This window comes from Ambystoma mexicanum, chromosome 9 (assembly GCF_040938575.1).
Source record: "Ambystoma mexicanum isolate Mex_15411 chromosome 9, UKY_AmexF1_1, whole genome shotgun sequence".
NCBI classification, from domain to species: domain Eukaryota; kingdom Metazoa; phylum Chordata; class Amphibia; order Caudata; family Ambystomatidae; genus Ambystoma; species Ambystoma mexicanum.
The window spans coordinates 1,065,455,881-1,065,473,861 of record NC_090931.1 but is presented as its reverse complement, the minus strand read 5'-3'; the positions used below and the strand labels follow the sequence as shown (position 1 = coordinate 1,065,473,861).

The 17,981-nt window shown below is 49.4% G+C and overlaps 1 protein-coding gene across 16 annotated transcripts in view; it reads right to left on the bottom strand.

Moving 5' to 3' along the window:
- The window catches only part of BAZ2B (bromodomain adjacent to zinc finger domain 2B), a 2,602,315-nt gene that overhangs the window by 2,168,325 nt on the left and 416,009 nt on the right, over positions 1–17,981 (bottom strand). For all 16 annotated transcript variants that reach the window (XM_069616356.1, XM_069616365.1, XM_069616369.1 and 13 more), the window contains one exon: positions 1,189–1,377. In XM_069616356.1, the coding sequence (XP_069472457.1) occupies positions 1,189–1,377 (189 nt within the window). The remainder of the gene's footprint in view (positions 1–1,188; positions 1,378–17,981) is intronic.

Genomic DNA, 17,981 nt, shown 5'->3' with positions numbered 1-17,981 from the left:
TTCACAACAGTGTCCTCCTCTCTGATGGTATTTGAGAGGGAATTTTTTTATAAAAGTATATTAGAAGATAATTTTCTTTAGGAAAAATAGTTTTCTCACTGGAGAAAACAACTCGAGGACACCTTCCAGCAGGACAAACGGTTAGAATCTGAGCAAGGGCTGTGGAGGACGGGCTTACTACTCAATATCCCATTGGTTGGGGCCTAAAACGCCCATAAAGAGGGCGATAGCACACAAAATTGACCAAATGTTTTCTTTTAAATGTCAATCAAAAGACCAAGGATTCCCAGCTTGACGCTGGAGAATATTCACAGCATGTGAATATATGAAAGATCCAGTGCTGGAAACTGAGGGAGCTCTGGGAAACTCTTGCTATACCAGTTCTTTGAAGTGGATGTCAAAATAGCCATCATTAGCACCTTGGTAAGAGTGGCTGGGCAATCCTAACAGCTGGAATGCATGCTGGATTAGCTGGAATAAATCCTCATTCCCTAGAGACCTGCACCACAGTCTACCATATTTTTCCCCACATCCTCTCTTTTTGTGCCCACAATCCCACACCCCTCATTTGCAGTCCCCTAGTCCCTCCATCCCCATTCTTCCCCCTGCTCTCCACTTATCAGTTGCCCGCTGCTCTGTTCCCCTTGCCACCACACTCCGTAAAATGGCTGCCAGTAACAAAGAAAAGGGACTTATGCCTTTATTTCACATGAAAGCCATTTTGTTTTGTATTATTTCTTTTTTAATGGAAATAGACTAGAGCTGTAGGAATAGACCCCATTTCCTTTCAAGAAACAACTATATTAGCACCCCATATGGAGCCCGGGGCTGCAAATAGCATTACAGACCTTGACAAGGAGGTGAACTTGGCTGATATTCACTAGGGGAACTCATTGAGGGCGTGCCGATATCAGGCATGTCTGCTCCCTTTTCAGTACTTAACGCTAACTTTTTACAACAAAGCATATGTCAAACATATTTAAAATATGAAATCTTTCTGCTATTTCATAAACATTCTTTCATCAAAATATAACATTTAAATATATAAAGTGGCACTTTTTTAAGGCATAATTACATGTTTGTGAAGGCAATGAACAACAAAAGTAATTTTGTTACCCCTCCGACTTCAGCTTATAGCCAGGTGACTACAAATCTTTTGTGATATTCCTACCTTTAACAACCATTTACCTGGAAAAGGAGATAGATGGGGATGCGCTGATAAGGCCGCAGGTGCACGAAGCGTCCCCAAGCCACCAAACTCTGAATGCCCTGAGCCGGCAGCATGTAGACCAAAGATCGGGTGACTGACCATTGAAAAGGCACTAGACACTGTGGACAGATTGAACAACTGATCCCCAGATGCTCGAAACAAATGCCCTAAAGAAAAAAATGCAAATAGATTACATTATAGAGGAAGACAGTTTTTTCCTTTACAAATCATTACCAAAATGTTCTGAGGTCATCTCGGAGTAAAGAGAAATTCAAGCACAATGTGGCAATGATATACAAAACTTTTTATAGGGTTAAAAAAATAATTTAAAACTGGTGCAATCCTTTCTACGGAACTGTTAAAGACACTAACTTTAACAATGCTCCCTTCTTGATCGGCTCCAGCTAAGTCACCAGATCTATGTGAAAGTTGGACCAGGTCCTTCACTGATAAATCCTGACTATCCATAGGGACATTGGGCACACCACTCCTAAAGTAGTTTTCTCCAAGCCCAACCCTCTGAAGCGAAGGTCTTCACCTTTGCCTTTTGCACACTGAGATCAATTCCAAACATATCTTACTATGGCCACAAGAACAGGTTCCCCCTGCACCCATTCAAACAGCTTCCACACACACACTCAACATACCACACTAAAAAAACACCTACTCAATTTACAAAACTTCTCAATGTACACTAGAGCAGTAATCACACACAACCCACCTTAAGGGCCTTTACTTTGGTCCAACCAAACTTAAAACCCTCCAGCGGCAGTGCAGTCATTCTTTCTCTATCACACTCTAGGAACAGGTAGTCGTCTACCGGTTCAAATCTGCAAGAGCAAATGCCTCCTTGGGAGGAACCAAGAAGCATTAAATCCAACCAAAGGTACCAGATCAGCTTCATTTGCATCTAGACAACTGGTGGATAGTATCAGATGATGAAGGCACAACCATTCATCCACTTTTAGAAAGTTCAGTGGCATTTGAAAGCAATGCAAACCGACGTATCCTCGTTACAAGTGGCAGCTAGTGAATTTTGAAAATGCTTGGGTGCAATTATTTGCTAATATGTTTACCTTTCCTAGTTAGTAATGGCAGCTAGTGAATTTTTAAGTGTGAAGGTGCTTATATTTGCAAATATATTAAAATAATATGTCTATTCTAAAAAGACAAAAATGTTAAAGTCACAAGTTCCCTTATCAAAAATTTCCAGTTGCAAGAAGCATTCTGAATGCTGTAACCAGTGCTCCAGATAGGACTTTTGCGTGAGAGTATTTTACTCCCAGTTTTTAGAATAAGGGAGTAAATCCATTTTCAAAAGAGTAAAAATTAGCTTCTTCCTTCACAAGAGAGTAAAAAAAGTGTCTGACAACTATCCAATTTGTGCGTAAAATTAAAACTGTGTTCGAAACATTAATGACAAAGAACTTTTCGATGCGTACTACCCAGCTTCAACTTCATTATACGGGGGGGGGGTGTGAGATGCGCGTGATCCGAGCCATTACAGGTAGAGCAGGCCTGATGAGGGGATTTCTGTGATCACTGTGCCATTTTTACTGTGACCACCAAAAACGGCAATTTAAAAAAACACCACTTTCATCCCATAAATAGGCAGGGGACAACCCTCGGACCCCCTTGCTACCCCCTACATTCATTATATTTATATACTGTACCCATCCCTATACATATATGCATGACAATGCATTACTTACCGTAAAAGCATTTCTGATGGTTGTATCTGCTTAGATTCACATGCTGTGCATAGTCCGACATCCAGTGGTCACTGCGGAGTATTGCATTTTGTTTTCATAGTCAAAAAGGGGACGTCAACAAAGCGTGTCTGTAACACTATCCCTATAGTGACGTGCATTGTACCCACAATCCCTGACGCGTCGAGGTCCCTCTGTTTGTATTTTTTCTGCCCTGAGGGAGCCCATTAGACGCGAGTGAGTACAGGAAAGAGAGCTAGATAAAGGATGTCTATGTTCCTTCCATCCGAGCGGGGAGGAAGAGTGGGCGCATGTGAATCTAAGCAGATACAACCATCAGAAATGCTTTTACGGTAAGTAATGCATTGTCTTCTGATGTTTGTTAATCTGCTTAGAATCACATGCTGTGCATAGACTAGCAAGCAGTACCCGGAGTTGGAGGTGGGTTGTGAGAAGGAACAGTAGAAAAGATGTCTTAATACTGCTTGTCCCACCTGGGAATCAGATCTAGAGTGGGCATCTAGACAGTAGTGTTTTGTAAAGGTGTGTACAGAATTCCAGGTTGCCGCTTTGCAAATGGACTTAAGAGGGACATTTGCAATAAATGCTATGGAAGCCCCAGTGCCACAAATAGAATGTGCTCTCGGCTTGAAGGGTAGTTCTCTCTTAGCAAGAGTGTAACAGAGAGTGATGCATTGGACAATCCATCTAGATATAGTGGATTTTGAAACTGCATCTCCTTCTCTTCCTGCTGCCACTGAGACAAAGAACTGATTAGTCTTTCTCAGAGGTCTAGTTCTTTCCATATAAAACATGACAGCTCTGCGCACATCTAGTGTATGCAGGCTCCTTTCTCCTAAATTTGAAGGGTTTTGAAAGAACGTTGGTAGTTCTATAGACTGGTTGACAAGTAATTTTGAAAAAACATTGGTGCAAACCTAGGATGTGTGCGTAGAACCACCTTATCTTTGTGAACTGTTACAAAGGGGTCTAGTATAGAGAGCGCCTGAAGTTCACTCACTCTCCTAATGGAGAGGATAGCTATTAAGAAAGCAATCTTAAGAGTTAGGTCCATAAGGGATGCATTGTGCATGGTTCAAAGGGTGAGCCCATAAGCCTGTTAAGTACCACCTTTAGGTCCCATCCGGGAACTGGGTTGGCTATAGGAGAGAGTATCCTCTTTACTCCCTCCATGAAGGCTTTAATAAGTGGGACTTTCCACCATGACACTTTGAGTTGAGAAGTGGTGTTTGCGGAAAGTGCAGCTAGATGAACTTTAATAGAATTAAAGACCAATCCTGAGTCTAATAAGTGAGTCAGGTAAAGAACAATATGTGTGGGAGAGCAGTCAACAGGGTTGATGCTCTTATTTCTACACCAGATGACGAATCTCTTCCATTTGTTGGAATAGCAGTAACAAGTGTTAGGTTTCCTAGCCTCCCTAAGAATGTCCATGCATCTTTGAGGGAGTTGTAAATGTCCAAATTCTATGACCTCAGGAGCCAGGCTGCTTAATTCAGGGTCTGTGGGCATGGGTGTAGCATTCTGCCCTTGTCCTGTGACAGCATGTTGTACAGGCAGGGAAGTTTCACTGGAGGAGCTAGAGACATCTCCATCAAGTGAGCGAACCATGGCTGCCGGGCCCACATAGGGGCCACTAGTATAATGATGACTGGTTCCTGGTGCATCTTGTGCACTATCTTGTTGAGAAGGGGACTCGGGGTGGGGGGGGGGGGTTTGGGGGGGACTTTGGGGGGAGCATAAACAAATTTCCCTGACCATGTTATCCAGACACCGTTCCCTTTGGACTGGTTCTGGGGGTACCTGGAGGCGTAATCTTGGCATTGGGAGTTCTCCAGAGTTGCGAACAAATCCATTTCTGGGAATCCCATTGTGTGAAAACGTCGAAGACTGTCTTCTTGTAACCGCCATGCGTACTCTGCGGTTAGATGGAAGGCTCTGCTGAGTTTGTCTGCTAGCAGATTGAGTTCCCCTGGTACATGTTGTGACAACAGGAACATGTTGTGTTTGACAGCCCACTTCCAGATGTTGGGCCTATGCGCAGACACGCGTGAGGCACCAAATATATACATGACGCCATCATTCCTAGCAAACGCATTGCTTTGCGTACCGTCACCTCTCGACCGGCCACATATTGAGGGATCTGAAACAGCATACTTTGGACCCTCTCATTGGAGGGGCAGACAAGGCCGTCCTTTGTTCGAATTAGAGCCCCTAAGAATTATTTGATCTGGCTGGGGTCTAGGCTAGACTTCTTCTCGTTGATAGAGAAGCCCAGTTGGAACAAAATGTCTACAGTCTTTTGGGTATTTGAGAAGCATGTCTCGTAAGAATCCCCTGTTATGAGCCAATCGTCGAGGTAAGGGTATACTGGGATGGACAACCTGCGCAGGTGGGCCGCTGCCACTGCCAGTACTTTTGAGAATACCCTTGGCGCTGACGCTATGCCGAAGGGTAGCACTCTGAACTGGTAGTGTTTGCCCTCTATCATGAACCCGAGGTATTTTCTGTGCGCTGGCAACATTAAAATATGAAAGTATGAAAGTATGCATCTTTCATGTCCAGTGTTGTCATGTAATCTCCCTGTGAAAGTAGGGGGATTACTTCCTGCAGGGTCACCATGCGAAATTTTTGAGGTTTGACAAATTTGTTCGCTGGGCGCAGATCTAGTACAGGGCGCATGGTTAAGTCCTTTTTGGGTACAAGGAAGTACACTGAATAAATACCTTCCATTACCTGTGATAGAGGCACGACCTCTATTGCTCCTTTTAGAAGCAGCAGTTCCACTTCTTGAAGAAGGAAGCGAGGTGCTCCCGTGATAAGCGTCGTCCCCTTGGGGGTCTGTACTTGGCGGACCGAATGAATTCTATGCAGTAACCGTGGGCTATGGTTGACAATACCCAGCGGTCTGATGTTATTCCCTCCCATGCTGGTAGGAAAGATGTTAACCGGCCCCCGACCGGCGATGCATGGGAAGGGACCCGAACCTTCGGGTCATTTGGTGTTGGTAGCCGGGGATCCTCTGGGAGTGGGGCCCCGACCTCTACCCTTGCCATGGCGTTGTCCTCTTTGCGTGTATTGGACACTGGTTCCCTGAGTAGAGGACCAGTTGCCTGCAGTGTACTGCTGTTGTTGTTGCCATTGATGGCGTTGGCCTCGAAAAAAGCGTTTGTTGCCCAATCCTCGCTTATTGGGAGGCCTTGAAATTTGGTCTAAAGTCTTTAGGGTGTCGAAATCCTTCTTCGCAGTCTCCAGTGCGTCGTCCACTGCTTTCCCAAAGAGGTTAGAATCCTCTATTGATGTATTAAGGAGAGACGCCTGGGTCTCTGGCTTAAAACCGGAATTGCGGAGCCAGTCATGACGCTTCAGAAGTATTCCCTGGACTAAAGAATGGCCAGCCGTTTCTGCAGCATGAGGAGTGTTTTTAATGATGCTGTGGTTAACCAGAGTTCCTTCTGTTACTGTGGTTAATAAGCGAATTCTTAAGGGCTCAGGGACTTCTTCGAGGTCCTACCGTAATTTTTCCCATTGGGCATCGGCATAAGGAACAAGTTACTTACCTATAACTGTTGTTCTCCAGCATGGGTCTGGAATGGATTCACATGCTCATGAATATTCCCCGTCGTCAGGCTGGGAATCCTCGGTAAAGAAAAATCAGTATCAGTTTCGTTTCTGATCTGTCTTTCGTAGCAGTAACCAATCACTGATCTCTGCGTCATACTGACCACAGCCAATGACAGCCCTCTACCTAAGCCCCGCCTCTGGCAGCAATCTTCAGATTTGGTAGCACGTGAAGTGGCAGTATGACCAAGTGAAGAGCCGCAGAGGGTAGGCAGGAGGGTTTGCATGTGAATCCATGCCAGACCCATGCTGGAGAACAACAGTTACAGGTAAGTAACTTGTTCCTTCTCCAGCACGGGTTCTGGCATGGATTCACATGCTCATGAATATCAGAATAAATAGCAGTACACACATGCACAACCACGGGCGGTGGCAAAAGGCTCAACATTAAGCAATACAAAAAACTCAACATTAAGCATCTCTTACCTCCTCACCAGGCTCACCTTAAGCGAACAGGTTGCGCAGCACTGCTTGGCCGACCCTGGACTCCTCCCTGGAATCCCGATCGACGCAGTAGAATTTCGTGAAGGTGTGCGTCAACCTCCACGTAGCAGCCCTGCAGATGTCCAGCAGGGGCACACCAGATAAGAACGCCGTAGTAGCAGCGATCGCTCTGGTCGAATGGGCTCTCGGATGGCCTGGCAGCGGTCGGTTAGCCAACCGGTGGCAGTGCATGATGCAGCCGGAGAGCCATCTGGAAATAGAAGACTTCCAGAGAGCCTTCCCTTGATTCACAGGTCCAAAGTTCACAAATAGCTGTGATGTCCTCTGAAAACTCTTTGTGCGGTCCACGTAGAACTTCAGCGCTCTAGCCACATCCAGCAAGTGTAAAGTCCTCTCGGCCGGCGACGAAGGAGACGGGAAGAAGACAGGTAACACCAAGGGCTCGTTAAGATGGAAGTCCGACGGCACCTTGGGCATAAAGGAGGGGTGCGTCCTAAGCACCACCCTCGAGGCATGGAAAGTCAAGTACGGTGCTTTGCAGGACAGGGCCTGGATCTCTCCCACTCGTCGTGCGGCGGTAATGGCCACCAGGAATGCAGTCTTCCACGACACAAACTTCATTGGTGCGGAGTGCATCGGCTCGAATGGGGGCCCCATGAGCCTGGTCAGCACCACGTTAAGTTCCCACGCCGGGGCCGGGGCCTTCACCGGCGGGAACGACCGGAACAGTCCTTTCATAAACTCTTTTACCATTCGATGGGACCACAGGGACGTCCGTCCTGTGGTTCTGGTATATCTGGAGATCGCCGCCAGATGAATCTTGATGGAGGCATGGGCTAGCCCAGCCTTTGCCAGCGATAGCAGGTACGGCAGCACTTGAGGGGCCTTAATCCGTAGGGGGTTGATCTTCTGTGCTCGGCACCAGATAGGGAACCTCTTCCACTTATGACCATAGCATTTGAGAGTCGAGGACGCCCTGGCCTTTGCGAGAACCTCTCTGCAATCGGCAGACTCTAGCGCTGCAGGAGCCAAGCCTGCAGGTTCAGCGACGCCGGGTCGTGGTGGAAGATGGCGCCTCCTTCTCTGGAGAGAAGGTCCGCGTCCGCCGACAGCTTGATGGGAGGGGACGTTGACAAGTCCAGAAGGTCCGGGAACCAGATCTGCCTCGGCCACGCCGGTGCGACGAGGATCATCCTGCACCGGGACCTCTTGAGCTGGTTGATGAGTCGAAGCAGCAACAGCAACGGAGGGAACGCATACAGGTATAGGCCGTCCCAGGGAAACGAGAACGCATCGCCCATGCTTCTCGGCTGGGGTAACCTGCTGGCGAACCTCTTGCACTTCGAGTTCGTCGCTGTTGCGAATAGGTCGATTTGGGGTTTGCCACATCATCGGAAGAGTTGATCCACCTGATCCTGGCGCAGTTCCCACTCGTGACACGCGCGCAGCTCCCTGCTGAGCGAGTCGGCGATGGTGTTTCTTTCTCCTGCCAGGTGGAAGGAAACCAGGAACATCCCCTAGGCGACCGCCCAGTGCCACAGATCCTGTGACTCCTTGGATAGGGCTGGGGATCTGGTGCCTCCCTGCTTCCGTATGTAAAACATTGTCGTGGTGTTGTCCGTGAAGATCCGCACCACCTTGCCTTTGAGCGACAGGAGGAACGATTTGAGAGCCCAGAACACGGCTCGGAGTTCCAGGATGTTGATGTGCAGGAGCCTCTCCTCCGGGAGCCAGAGGCCTCTTGCGTGGAGATCTCCGGTGTGGGCGCCCCAACCTTCCAGGGAGGCGTCCGTCGTCACAGTCTCCTGGTACGCCGGCGTCTGAAAGTCCTTGCCTGCCCTGAGGTGCGCTCGAACGCCAAACCACTGAATTGCCCGCCGGAACACCTCGTTGAGGGGGACCCTGTCTTCGAAGGTGCCCGTCGCCTGCATCCAACGGGCGTCGAGAAATTCTTGAAGAGGGCGCATCCGTAGTCTGCAGAGGCGCACCAGGTAAATGCAAGAGGACATCATCCCCAGGAGGGACTTGATGGACCTCACCCTGGCCACGTCCGTGGCTAGCAGGCACTGCACTTTGCCTAGAATGGTCTTCGTCTGTTCTTCCGACGGTGCCGCCAGGCGCCTCACTGTATCGAGCTTCGCTCCCAGAAACAGGGCCACCTGCGACGGCACCAGGTGGGACTTTGGGTAATTTATGGCGAATCCCGGGTCTGTGAGTAGATGGACGGTCCTCGCAGTGTGTTCGACGGCGAGTTCCCTCATCCTTGAGCGGATGAGCCAGTCGTCCAGGTAGGGGTAGATGTGGATCCCCTGCAGGCGCAGCCGCACCGCCACAGGTGCTAGGCACTTGGTAAAGACCCTGGGGGCCGACTTCAATCCGAACGGCAGTGCTCTGAATTGGTAGTGGCGTCCCTGGACGACGAACCTGAGGAACTTTCTGTGACTTTTGAGGATGGGAACGTGGAAGTATGCATCCTCCAGGTCCAACGACGATAGAAAGTCGCCTTCCTCCAGCTGTCCCAGTACGTGCTGGAGGGTGACCATCCTGAACTTTCGTGACCTGATGTATTTGTTCAAACGACGAAGGTCCAGGATGGGGCGCCAGCCGCCCGTCTTCTTCCTGACGAGGAAGTACCTTGAGTACACGCCGGAGCCCCGGAGTCTCTTCGGGACAAGCTCGATGGCGCATTTCCTGAGCATCGCCCGTACTTCCAATAGCAGTTGCGGGACGTGACTTTCCTTCCTGGCCACAGGTGGAACGTGATGGCACTTCTTCAGGAATTCGATAGAGTGTCCTCTTGCCAGGGTATCCAGCACCGAACGGTCAGTGGAGATGGACTTCCACACGCCGACGAACTTCGTCAGCCGGCCTCCCACCGGGGTGCTTTGGTGGGGGCCCGAGACCACGGCCGGTTCAGTCCTGCTTGGAGGTGGTGGCCTTGCTGCCCTGGCCACCTTGCCGGCGGCGGCGAGACGCTCCCTGCTTGCCGCGACCCCTGTAGGCCTCCTGAGACGAGGAGCGTGCCGCCTGGCGGTAGTACGACGAGCCACCGCTGGATCCCTTGGAGGCACCCTGTCTGCCTCAGGAGCTCCGAAAGGGCCGTCGTTGCTGAAGGGCTCTTAGGGCGCGGGCCGTCTCCGTGTCCGTCTTTATGGTTTGGAGGGATTCGTCCACCGCCTTCCCGAACAAGTTGCTGCCGTCGAACGGCATGTCCAACACACTGGTCTGGACGTCCTGACGGAAATCGGTCGCCCGGAGCCAACCCTGTCGTCGTAGGCAAACACCGTTGCCCAGCTGGCGGAAACCGGTATCGGCAATATCAGTTGCCACCGTTATGGCGTGGTCCGACGCCACCTCGCCTTCCTGAAGTATTTCCAGGGCCTCAGACCTCTTGTCGTCCGGTAGGAAGTCCAATTTGGTGGCCAGCTTAAACCAGAGCTCCCTGTTGTAACGGGCCACGATCGCCAGGGCGTTGGTCGCTTTGATCGTCGTCGCCGCCGACGAAATGACCCGCCGCCCCATGGCGTCCAACTTCTTTCCCTCGCCGTCCGGCGGGGAATTCGACGTCGAGGCTCCTGACCCCGCCGCTTTCTTCTTCGCCGCCGCCAAGACGACCGAGTCTGGCGTTGGCTGGGCCCTGAGGCACAAGGGAGCCGTTTCGGGGACCCGGTACTTCTTCTCGTGCTGGTGCCGTGGAAGGGTTCTTGAGAACCGACAGGCCCTCCTCCCAGATGTCATCGATCAGAGGCACCGCGATTCCTCTTGGCCTCCCGGCGCTGATAGAGGAAACCTTCCTTTTTCTGCTCCTCCGGGCAGAGCTGGAACAATTTGGACGCCCTGGCGATCATGGCGTGGAATGAGCCAATCTCGTCGGGCGGCGAGGCCCGTGGGAGACCCGTTCCGTCGTCGTCGCCCTCAAAACCCGTCGTCGAGCCCATCGCACCGTCATCTCCCAACTCGTGGGAGGATGAGGAGGGAACCGTAGGCCTTACGGGGGGCGAGTGGAGGAGAGGGTTGGTGTCACGCTCACCTGATTCCCACGGAGGCACAGGTCTGACTTCGAGTGCTGTGGCTTCTTCAATGGTGAAGCGCAGGACTCTGAAGATGGACAGGAAGGGCCCCTCTACTCTGGCTTTTCTGGCTCGCAGGAATATTCCCCTGTGCGTGAAAAGGGAGTATTACCTACTGACGGAATAATGCTCAAGCCTCCCACTCTCTTCCAACCCTCCACGATACCCTTCCACGATTCCCCGTGAAGTCTCACCTTAGGGTCTGGAAGGATGAGTTCTCCATCCTGCTTCTGATGCAGGGGCGCGTTGAAACCCAGTTACTTCACTGGATTGAGGTTTGATGGGAGTTCAAAATAAGCTTGACTATTCAGATGAGGCGCTGTAAGAGTTCTGTTGCAAGTTCAAAAGTTCAAGCTTAATAATAATGTTCATTGTCTTATTGCAGCAAGCGCTAATGCTTATGTCTTTTTCCCCTTAGGGGCCGGGGTTCGGAATGCCGGAGATATGGCGGCGACCCGAAGTGAAACGTGCAGTTCCAGTAAATGACAGGTAAGTTCTGGATGAGCGTTCAGGTAATGTCTTTGCATTCGCTCATTCAATGTCTTTGTCTTTTTTCCCCATAGGGGCCGGGGTCCGGAATGCCAGGAAGCGGCAGGACCCGAAATGAAATGGGAATGACCCAACAGGTAAGTCTAAGAAGGAAACTGAGCCTTTCCTATTCCCTTCCTTCTCTCACCTTGTCTTCTTGTCTTTTTCTCTCTAGGCTCTGAGAAGTGGGTGCGGATTCGGATGATCGCTGCTGAAGATGGAGGCGCCCAGGAAAGGTGAGTGAAATGCAGCGCTGCAGCGATCGAAGCGAAATGCTTTTAAAATGATGTCTTCCCTTTCAGGATCGTCGGTGTGATGTCTCTGTGATGCAGCTTTAGCTGGTAAGGTCTTCTTTCTCTCCAATTCTCTCTTATCTCCCTTTGCAGGCGACCCAGGATGCTGACAGGCGTGGCTGAAGTCCAGATGCAGAAGCTGACATGGTGAGCGTCCAGCTGCGAGGAGCAGAACAACGCGAAGCGTGAGTTGCTGATCGGGCGTGGTTTAAATAGCTTTGGAAGAAGTTCCAGGTATGTATCCTTCCACCGATCAGGTATGTATCCTTCCCCGACCACACCCAGGTGGAAAGTAGTCCCACAGGTAAAGTAGTTCCATTCAGGCCTCAAGAGGGCCTGGATGTAGCAGCATGGTCTGCATCAGGTAAGTGCACATTAAAACACTTGAACACATGTCTAGCTTTATGAGCCTGGCGCCTAAGGCGCCAGGACAGAGGTCTAACATGAGCCTGGCGCCTAAGGCGCCAGGACTGTGTCCAAAGGGCCCCAGCTTGGGCCCGCTGGCACTTCCCTGGGGGGAATGATGCCTGCCTCTGGGGTTGCTGGGTCGGACCTGGCTCCTTGGAGGTAGGCATCATGACAGTACCCCCCCTCAAGGCCCCTCCCAAGGTTGTTCCCTCCGGGGGTTTTGGCTTGTTTGGAAATCTCCGGTGGAACCTTTGTATTAAATCGAGGTGCGTGAACATGGTTACTAGGCTCCCACGATCTCTCCTGAGGTCCATATCCCTTCCAGTCAACAAGATAGAAGAGTTTTGACTTTAACACCTTGGAGTCTAAAATGTCTTTGACTTCAAATTCTAATTCCCCTTCAATTTGAACTGGGTCTGGAGGCTTGGACAGTCGGGTCCCTGGTTGTACTGGCTTCAAAAGTGATGCATGAAAAACTGGATGAATACGCATGTTAGACGGTAAATCCAGTTTAAAGGTCACGGGATTGATTATAGCCTTGATGGGATAAGGTCCTATGAATCTGGGATTGAAGGTTTGCGAGCCCTTGAGGGGTAAATGTTTCGTTGCTAGCCATACCTGGTCTCCTACTTGGTAAGGAGGAGTTTTACTTCGGTGCAAATCAGCGTTTTCTTTATACTTTTTCTTGGCTTGCTGTAAATGAGTTGCAGCTTCTTTGAAGGCTCGGGTTATTGTGGAATGCAGATGATTTACTGCGGGCATTTCCAGGGTCAGAGGTGGATCTAGGTCAGAGGTCCGAGGATGGTGACCGAACAAAGTATAAAAAGGAGTTTGTCCGGTTCCAGAATGCACTGAATTGTTGTATGCATATTCTGCGATCCAAAGGATGTCTTTCCAATTTAACTCGGATTGGTGTAACATGCACCGAAGATATTGCTCGAGAGTCTGATTGGTTCTCTCGGTTTGTCCGTCGGTCTGGGGGTGGTGGCTGGTGGATAACCGCACATCTATTTGTGCTAGTTGGCAACACTTCTTCCAAAAATGGGAGATAAATTGACTTCCACGATCCGAGACTAATATGGAAGGGAAACCATGTATGCGGAACTATATTCTCCAGAAATTCCTTGGCCAAGGTGGAAGCTGAAGGCAAGCCTTTTAAAGGGATAAAGTGGGCCATTTTGGAGAATAGAGCCACAATTACAAGGATAGTGTTGTAACCAGCACAAAGAGGCAGGTCAGTTATAAAGTCCATTGACAAGGTGTGCCATGGTGCCAGTGGAATATCCAAGGGTTGAAGTAGGCCGGCTGGCCTTTTTTTTTTACCCTTGTTTTGGGCGCAAATTCTGCAAGACAATACAAAAGACTTGATGTCTTTTCTCCAAGAAGGCCACCAGAAGTGGCGTTTGATTTTTTCCTCCGTTTTAGCGATACCAGGGTGTCCTTCCATTAATGATTCATGATGATGGGCAATAACCAGTTCTTGCAATTCTTTACTTGGCAGAAACAACCGCTCCTGGAAGTAGGGTAAATCATCCTTAACGGTGTAATGAGGACTCTTGACTCCATTCCAGTAAGGCTGAAGAGTCTAGAAGATGTTTTACTTGCGTTTGAATGTCCTCAATAGTTTGCAATGAAGTTAGGCCTAAGATTCTTTGTTCAGGTATGATTGGCACAGGTTCTAAACTCGAATTGGGTTCTTCCATGCCAATCCGGGACAAGGCGTCCGCTTTACCATTCTTGCAGCCAGGGCGATAGGTAATTACAAAATCAAATTCCGCAAAGAATAGAGCCCATCGGAGTTGTCGTGAAGATTGAGCTTTGGCCGTCTTTAAATACTGTAAATTTCTGTGGTCCGTAATTACGGTGAAGGTGTGTCTTGCCCCGAGAAGGTAGTGACGCCAAGCCTTGAAAGCAGATTTAATAGCCAGTAACTCTTTGTCGGTAATTGCGTAGTTGATTTCAGGAGGAGAACATTTCCTGGACCAAAAGGCCACAGGGTGTAGTTGGTTAGTTTCTGGGTCTCTTTGCGACAGGACAGCTCCCATGACCGAACTGGATGCTTCGGTTTCCACAATGTAAGGGAGATCTGGGTGCGGGTGCTTCAATACAGGTGCAGAGGTGAATTTGGTTTTCAGGTCCTGAAAGGCTTGTTCGGCCTCAAGAGTCCATTCAAAGCGTTTGTTTTTCTTTAGGAGAGCTGTGATGGGTTGGACTGTTTGGGAAAATTCCAGGATGAATCTTCGATAGAAATTGGCAAAGCCGAGCATGCTCTGAACTCCCTTCACCGAGCTAGGAGATGGCCATTTGAGGATGGCGTCCACCTTTCGCGAGTCCATTCGGACTCCTTGAGGTGTCAGGATGAATCCGAGAAACTCAACTTCTGTGGTATGAAAAACGCATTTTTCGAGCTTTGCAAATAGTCTGTGCTGGCGCAATTTCTCAAGAACTGCCCTAACATGTTTTCTGTGATCGGATTCTGAAGAAGAGTACACCAGGATGTCGTCAATATAAACAATGACACAGACATCGATAAGTTCCCGAAGAACATCATTCATAAAGTACTGAAAGGCGGCAGGTGCATTGCACAAACCGAAGGGCATCACCTGATATTCGAAGAGCCCAAATTTGGTGCGGAATGCAGTCTTCCATTCGTCGCCTTCTTTTATACGCACCAGGTGATAAGCTCCTCGGAGATCTAACTTGGTGTACACACAAGCGTCTTTCACCTGGTCGATAAGCTCAGGGATCAGGGGCAGAGGATAACGATTCTTAATCGTTATTTGATTTAGGGCACGATAGTCTATATAGGTTCTAAGGTCGCCCTCTTTTTTCGGCACGAAGAACAAAGCTGAGGAGACAGGAGACTTGGACGGGCGACTAAAACCATTGGCTAGGTACTGATCTAAATACTGACGCAAATGCAGGTTCTCAGGTTCCGTAAGAGCATAAATCCTACTACAAGGTAGTTGAGCATTGGGTACCAGATCAATTTGGCAATCATAAGACCGATGGGGAGGTAACGTGTTAGCCTGTTCCTTCTGAAAAACGTCTTGGAATTCTTGGTATTCTGACGGTAGCTGTACAGGGAAGGAAGTTGCTGAGGCTAGACCCATAACTGGATTTCTTGGATAACAAGTTGGTTCACAATCAGGAAAACTTATCTTCTTTGCTCGCCAGTCAATTCTGGGATTATGTGTTTCTAACCAAGAAATTCCAAGAATTACTTGAAATTGTGGGGCCTTGATCACATCAAACACAATTGCTTCCCGATGTCCATCCTGACCCACCAGTGTCATTTCAACAGTGGAATGCATTACAGGCCCTGAGGCTATTTCGGTTCCATCTACTGTAGTAATGACATCTTGGGTTACTTTCGGGCGGAGAGGGAGCTTAATCCTGGAAGCCAATTCACGGTCTATGTAATTTCCAATAGCTCCACTGTCGATGTATGCTTTTATAGCATGCAACTGCTGAGGCTGTTTTGGGTCCACGAGCACCATTGGCATGACAAAATGCGAGGTCAAAGAGTTTGTTTTCAAGCTCGGCAAGCGGACCCCTACGCTTGTCGGGCTAGGTCGTTTCCCGAATCAGGTGTCAATAAATCGTTATCAGCGGCTCCAACCACCTTCTTAGGTGGTTTAACCGGACAATTTCGAAGAAAGTGACCGGAAGTCCCGCAATACAGACAAAGTTGCATTTGTCGCCTTCTCTCTTGTTCCTTCTGCGTTAATGGTCCTTTAACACCGCCGATTTGCATAGGTTCGGATACGTCAGTACTCTTGGAGTTGGCGTGGGTTTTGATCGGTACTCGGGTTTCGTACTTGAACCGATCTGCTTTTCTATTTTGAAGTCTGTGATCAAGTTGAACCACCAAGTCTATGTAGTCTGCGCAGACCTGGGGTAGATTTACAATCTGAGCTAGAACATCCTTAAGCTCTCCGCGCAGGCCTCGATGAAACAATGTAATCCTTTTGTTTTCTGGCCATCCAGTATCCACAACCAGTCTATTAAAGGTGGCAACGTAGGACAGGAGATCCTGATTACCTTGTCGTAAGGATAACAGTTTGTTATCAAGGGCCTGTACTTGAGAGTGTCGAGCAAACAATCTTTCCATGCTGGCCTGGAAGCCCTGAAAATCCTGGAGAATGGGATCATCCTGATTTACCAATGGAATAGACCAATCGGCAGCACTGCCACTGAGGTAAGATAGTATAAAGGCTACCTTGGTCTGGTCGTTAGGGAAGGCCCCGGGTCTGCATAGAAAGTGTAAACGACATTGGTTCATAAAGACGGCATATTTCTTAGGCTCCCCCGCAAACCGTTCAGGCGGGGCCAAAGGCATGTGTCCAGGTAGATTGATTTGTACCGGATTATTCAAACCCATTGATGTGGAAGTACCTCCGGGATTAGGTAAAGGAGTGTGCCCTGCCTGGGCCTGCAGTAACCTTTTGGCCAGGTCATCTGTTCTTTCCTTTGATAGGATCAGTTCTCTTTTGAGAGCGTTAGTCTCCTGGCGGGCTGAGTGCACTTCTGCCCGTAATTCCCCCAAAAGCTGGGCCAGCTGATCTGTCTCGGAAGTCTCCATAGCGCCCGGGTGGGAAATTGTGGGTAGGCTTCGCGTTCTGTCACGCTCACCTGATTCCCACGGAGGCACAGGTCTGGCTTCGAGTGCTGATGCTTCTTCAATGGTGAAGCGCAGGACTCTGAAGATGGACAGGAAGGGCCCCTCCACTCTGACTTTTCTGGCTCGCAGGAATATTCCCCTGTGCGTGAAAAGGGAGTATTACCTACTGACGGAATAATGCTCAAGCCTCCCACTCCCTTCCAACCCTCCACGATACCCTTCCACGATTCCCCGTGAAGTCTCACCTTAGGGTCTGGAAGGATGAGTTCTCCATCCTGCTTCTGATGCAGGGGCGCGTTGAAACCCAGTTACTTCACTGGATTGAGGTTTGATGGGAGTTCAAAATAAGCTTGACTATTCAGGTGAGGCGCTGTAAGAGTTCTGTTGCAAGTTCAAAAGTTCAAGCTTAATAATAATGTTCATGGTCTTATTGCAGCCAGCGCTAATGCTTATGTCTTTTTCCCCTTAGGGGCCGGGGTTCGGAATGCCGGAGATATGGCGCAGACCCGAAGTGAAACGTGCAGTTCCAGTAAATGACAGGTAAATTCTGGATGAGCGTTCAGGTAATGTCTTTGCATTCGCTCATTCAATGTCTTTGTCTTTTTTCCCCATAGGGGCCGGGGTCCGGAATGCCAGGAAGCGGCAGGACCCGAAATGAAATGGGAATGACCCAACAGGTAAGTCTTAGAAGGAAACTGAGCCTTTCCTATTCCCTTCCTTCTCTCACCTTGTCTTCTTGTCTTTTTCTCTCTAGGCTCTGAGAAGTGGGTGCGGATCCGGATGATCGCTGCTGCAGATGCAGGCGCCCAGGAAAGGTGAGTGAAATGCAGCTCTGCAGCGATCGAAGCGAAATGCTTTTAAAATGATGTCTTCCCTTTCAGGATCGTCGGTGTGATGTCTCCGTGATGCAGCTTTAGCTGGCAAGGTCTTCTTTCTCTCCAATTCTCTCATCTCCCTTTGCAGGCGACCCAGGATGCTGACAGGCGTGGCTGAAGTCCAGATGCAGAAGCTGACACGGTGAACGTCCAGCTGCGAGGAGCAGAACAACGCGAA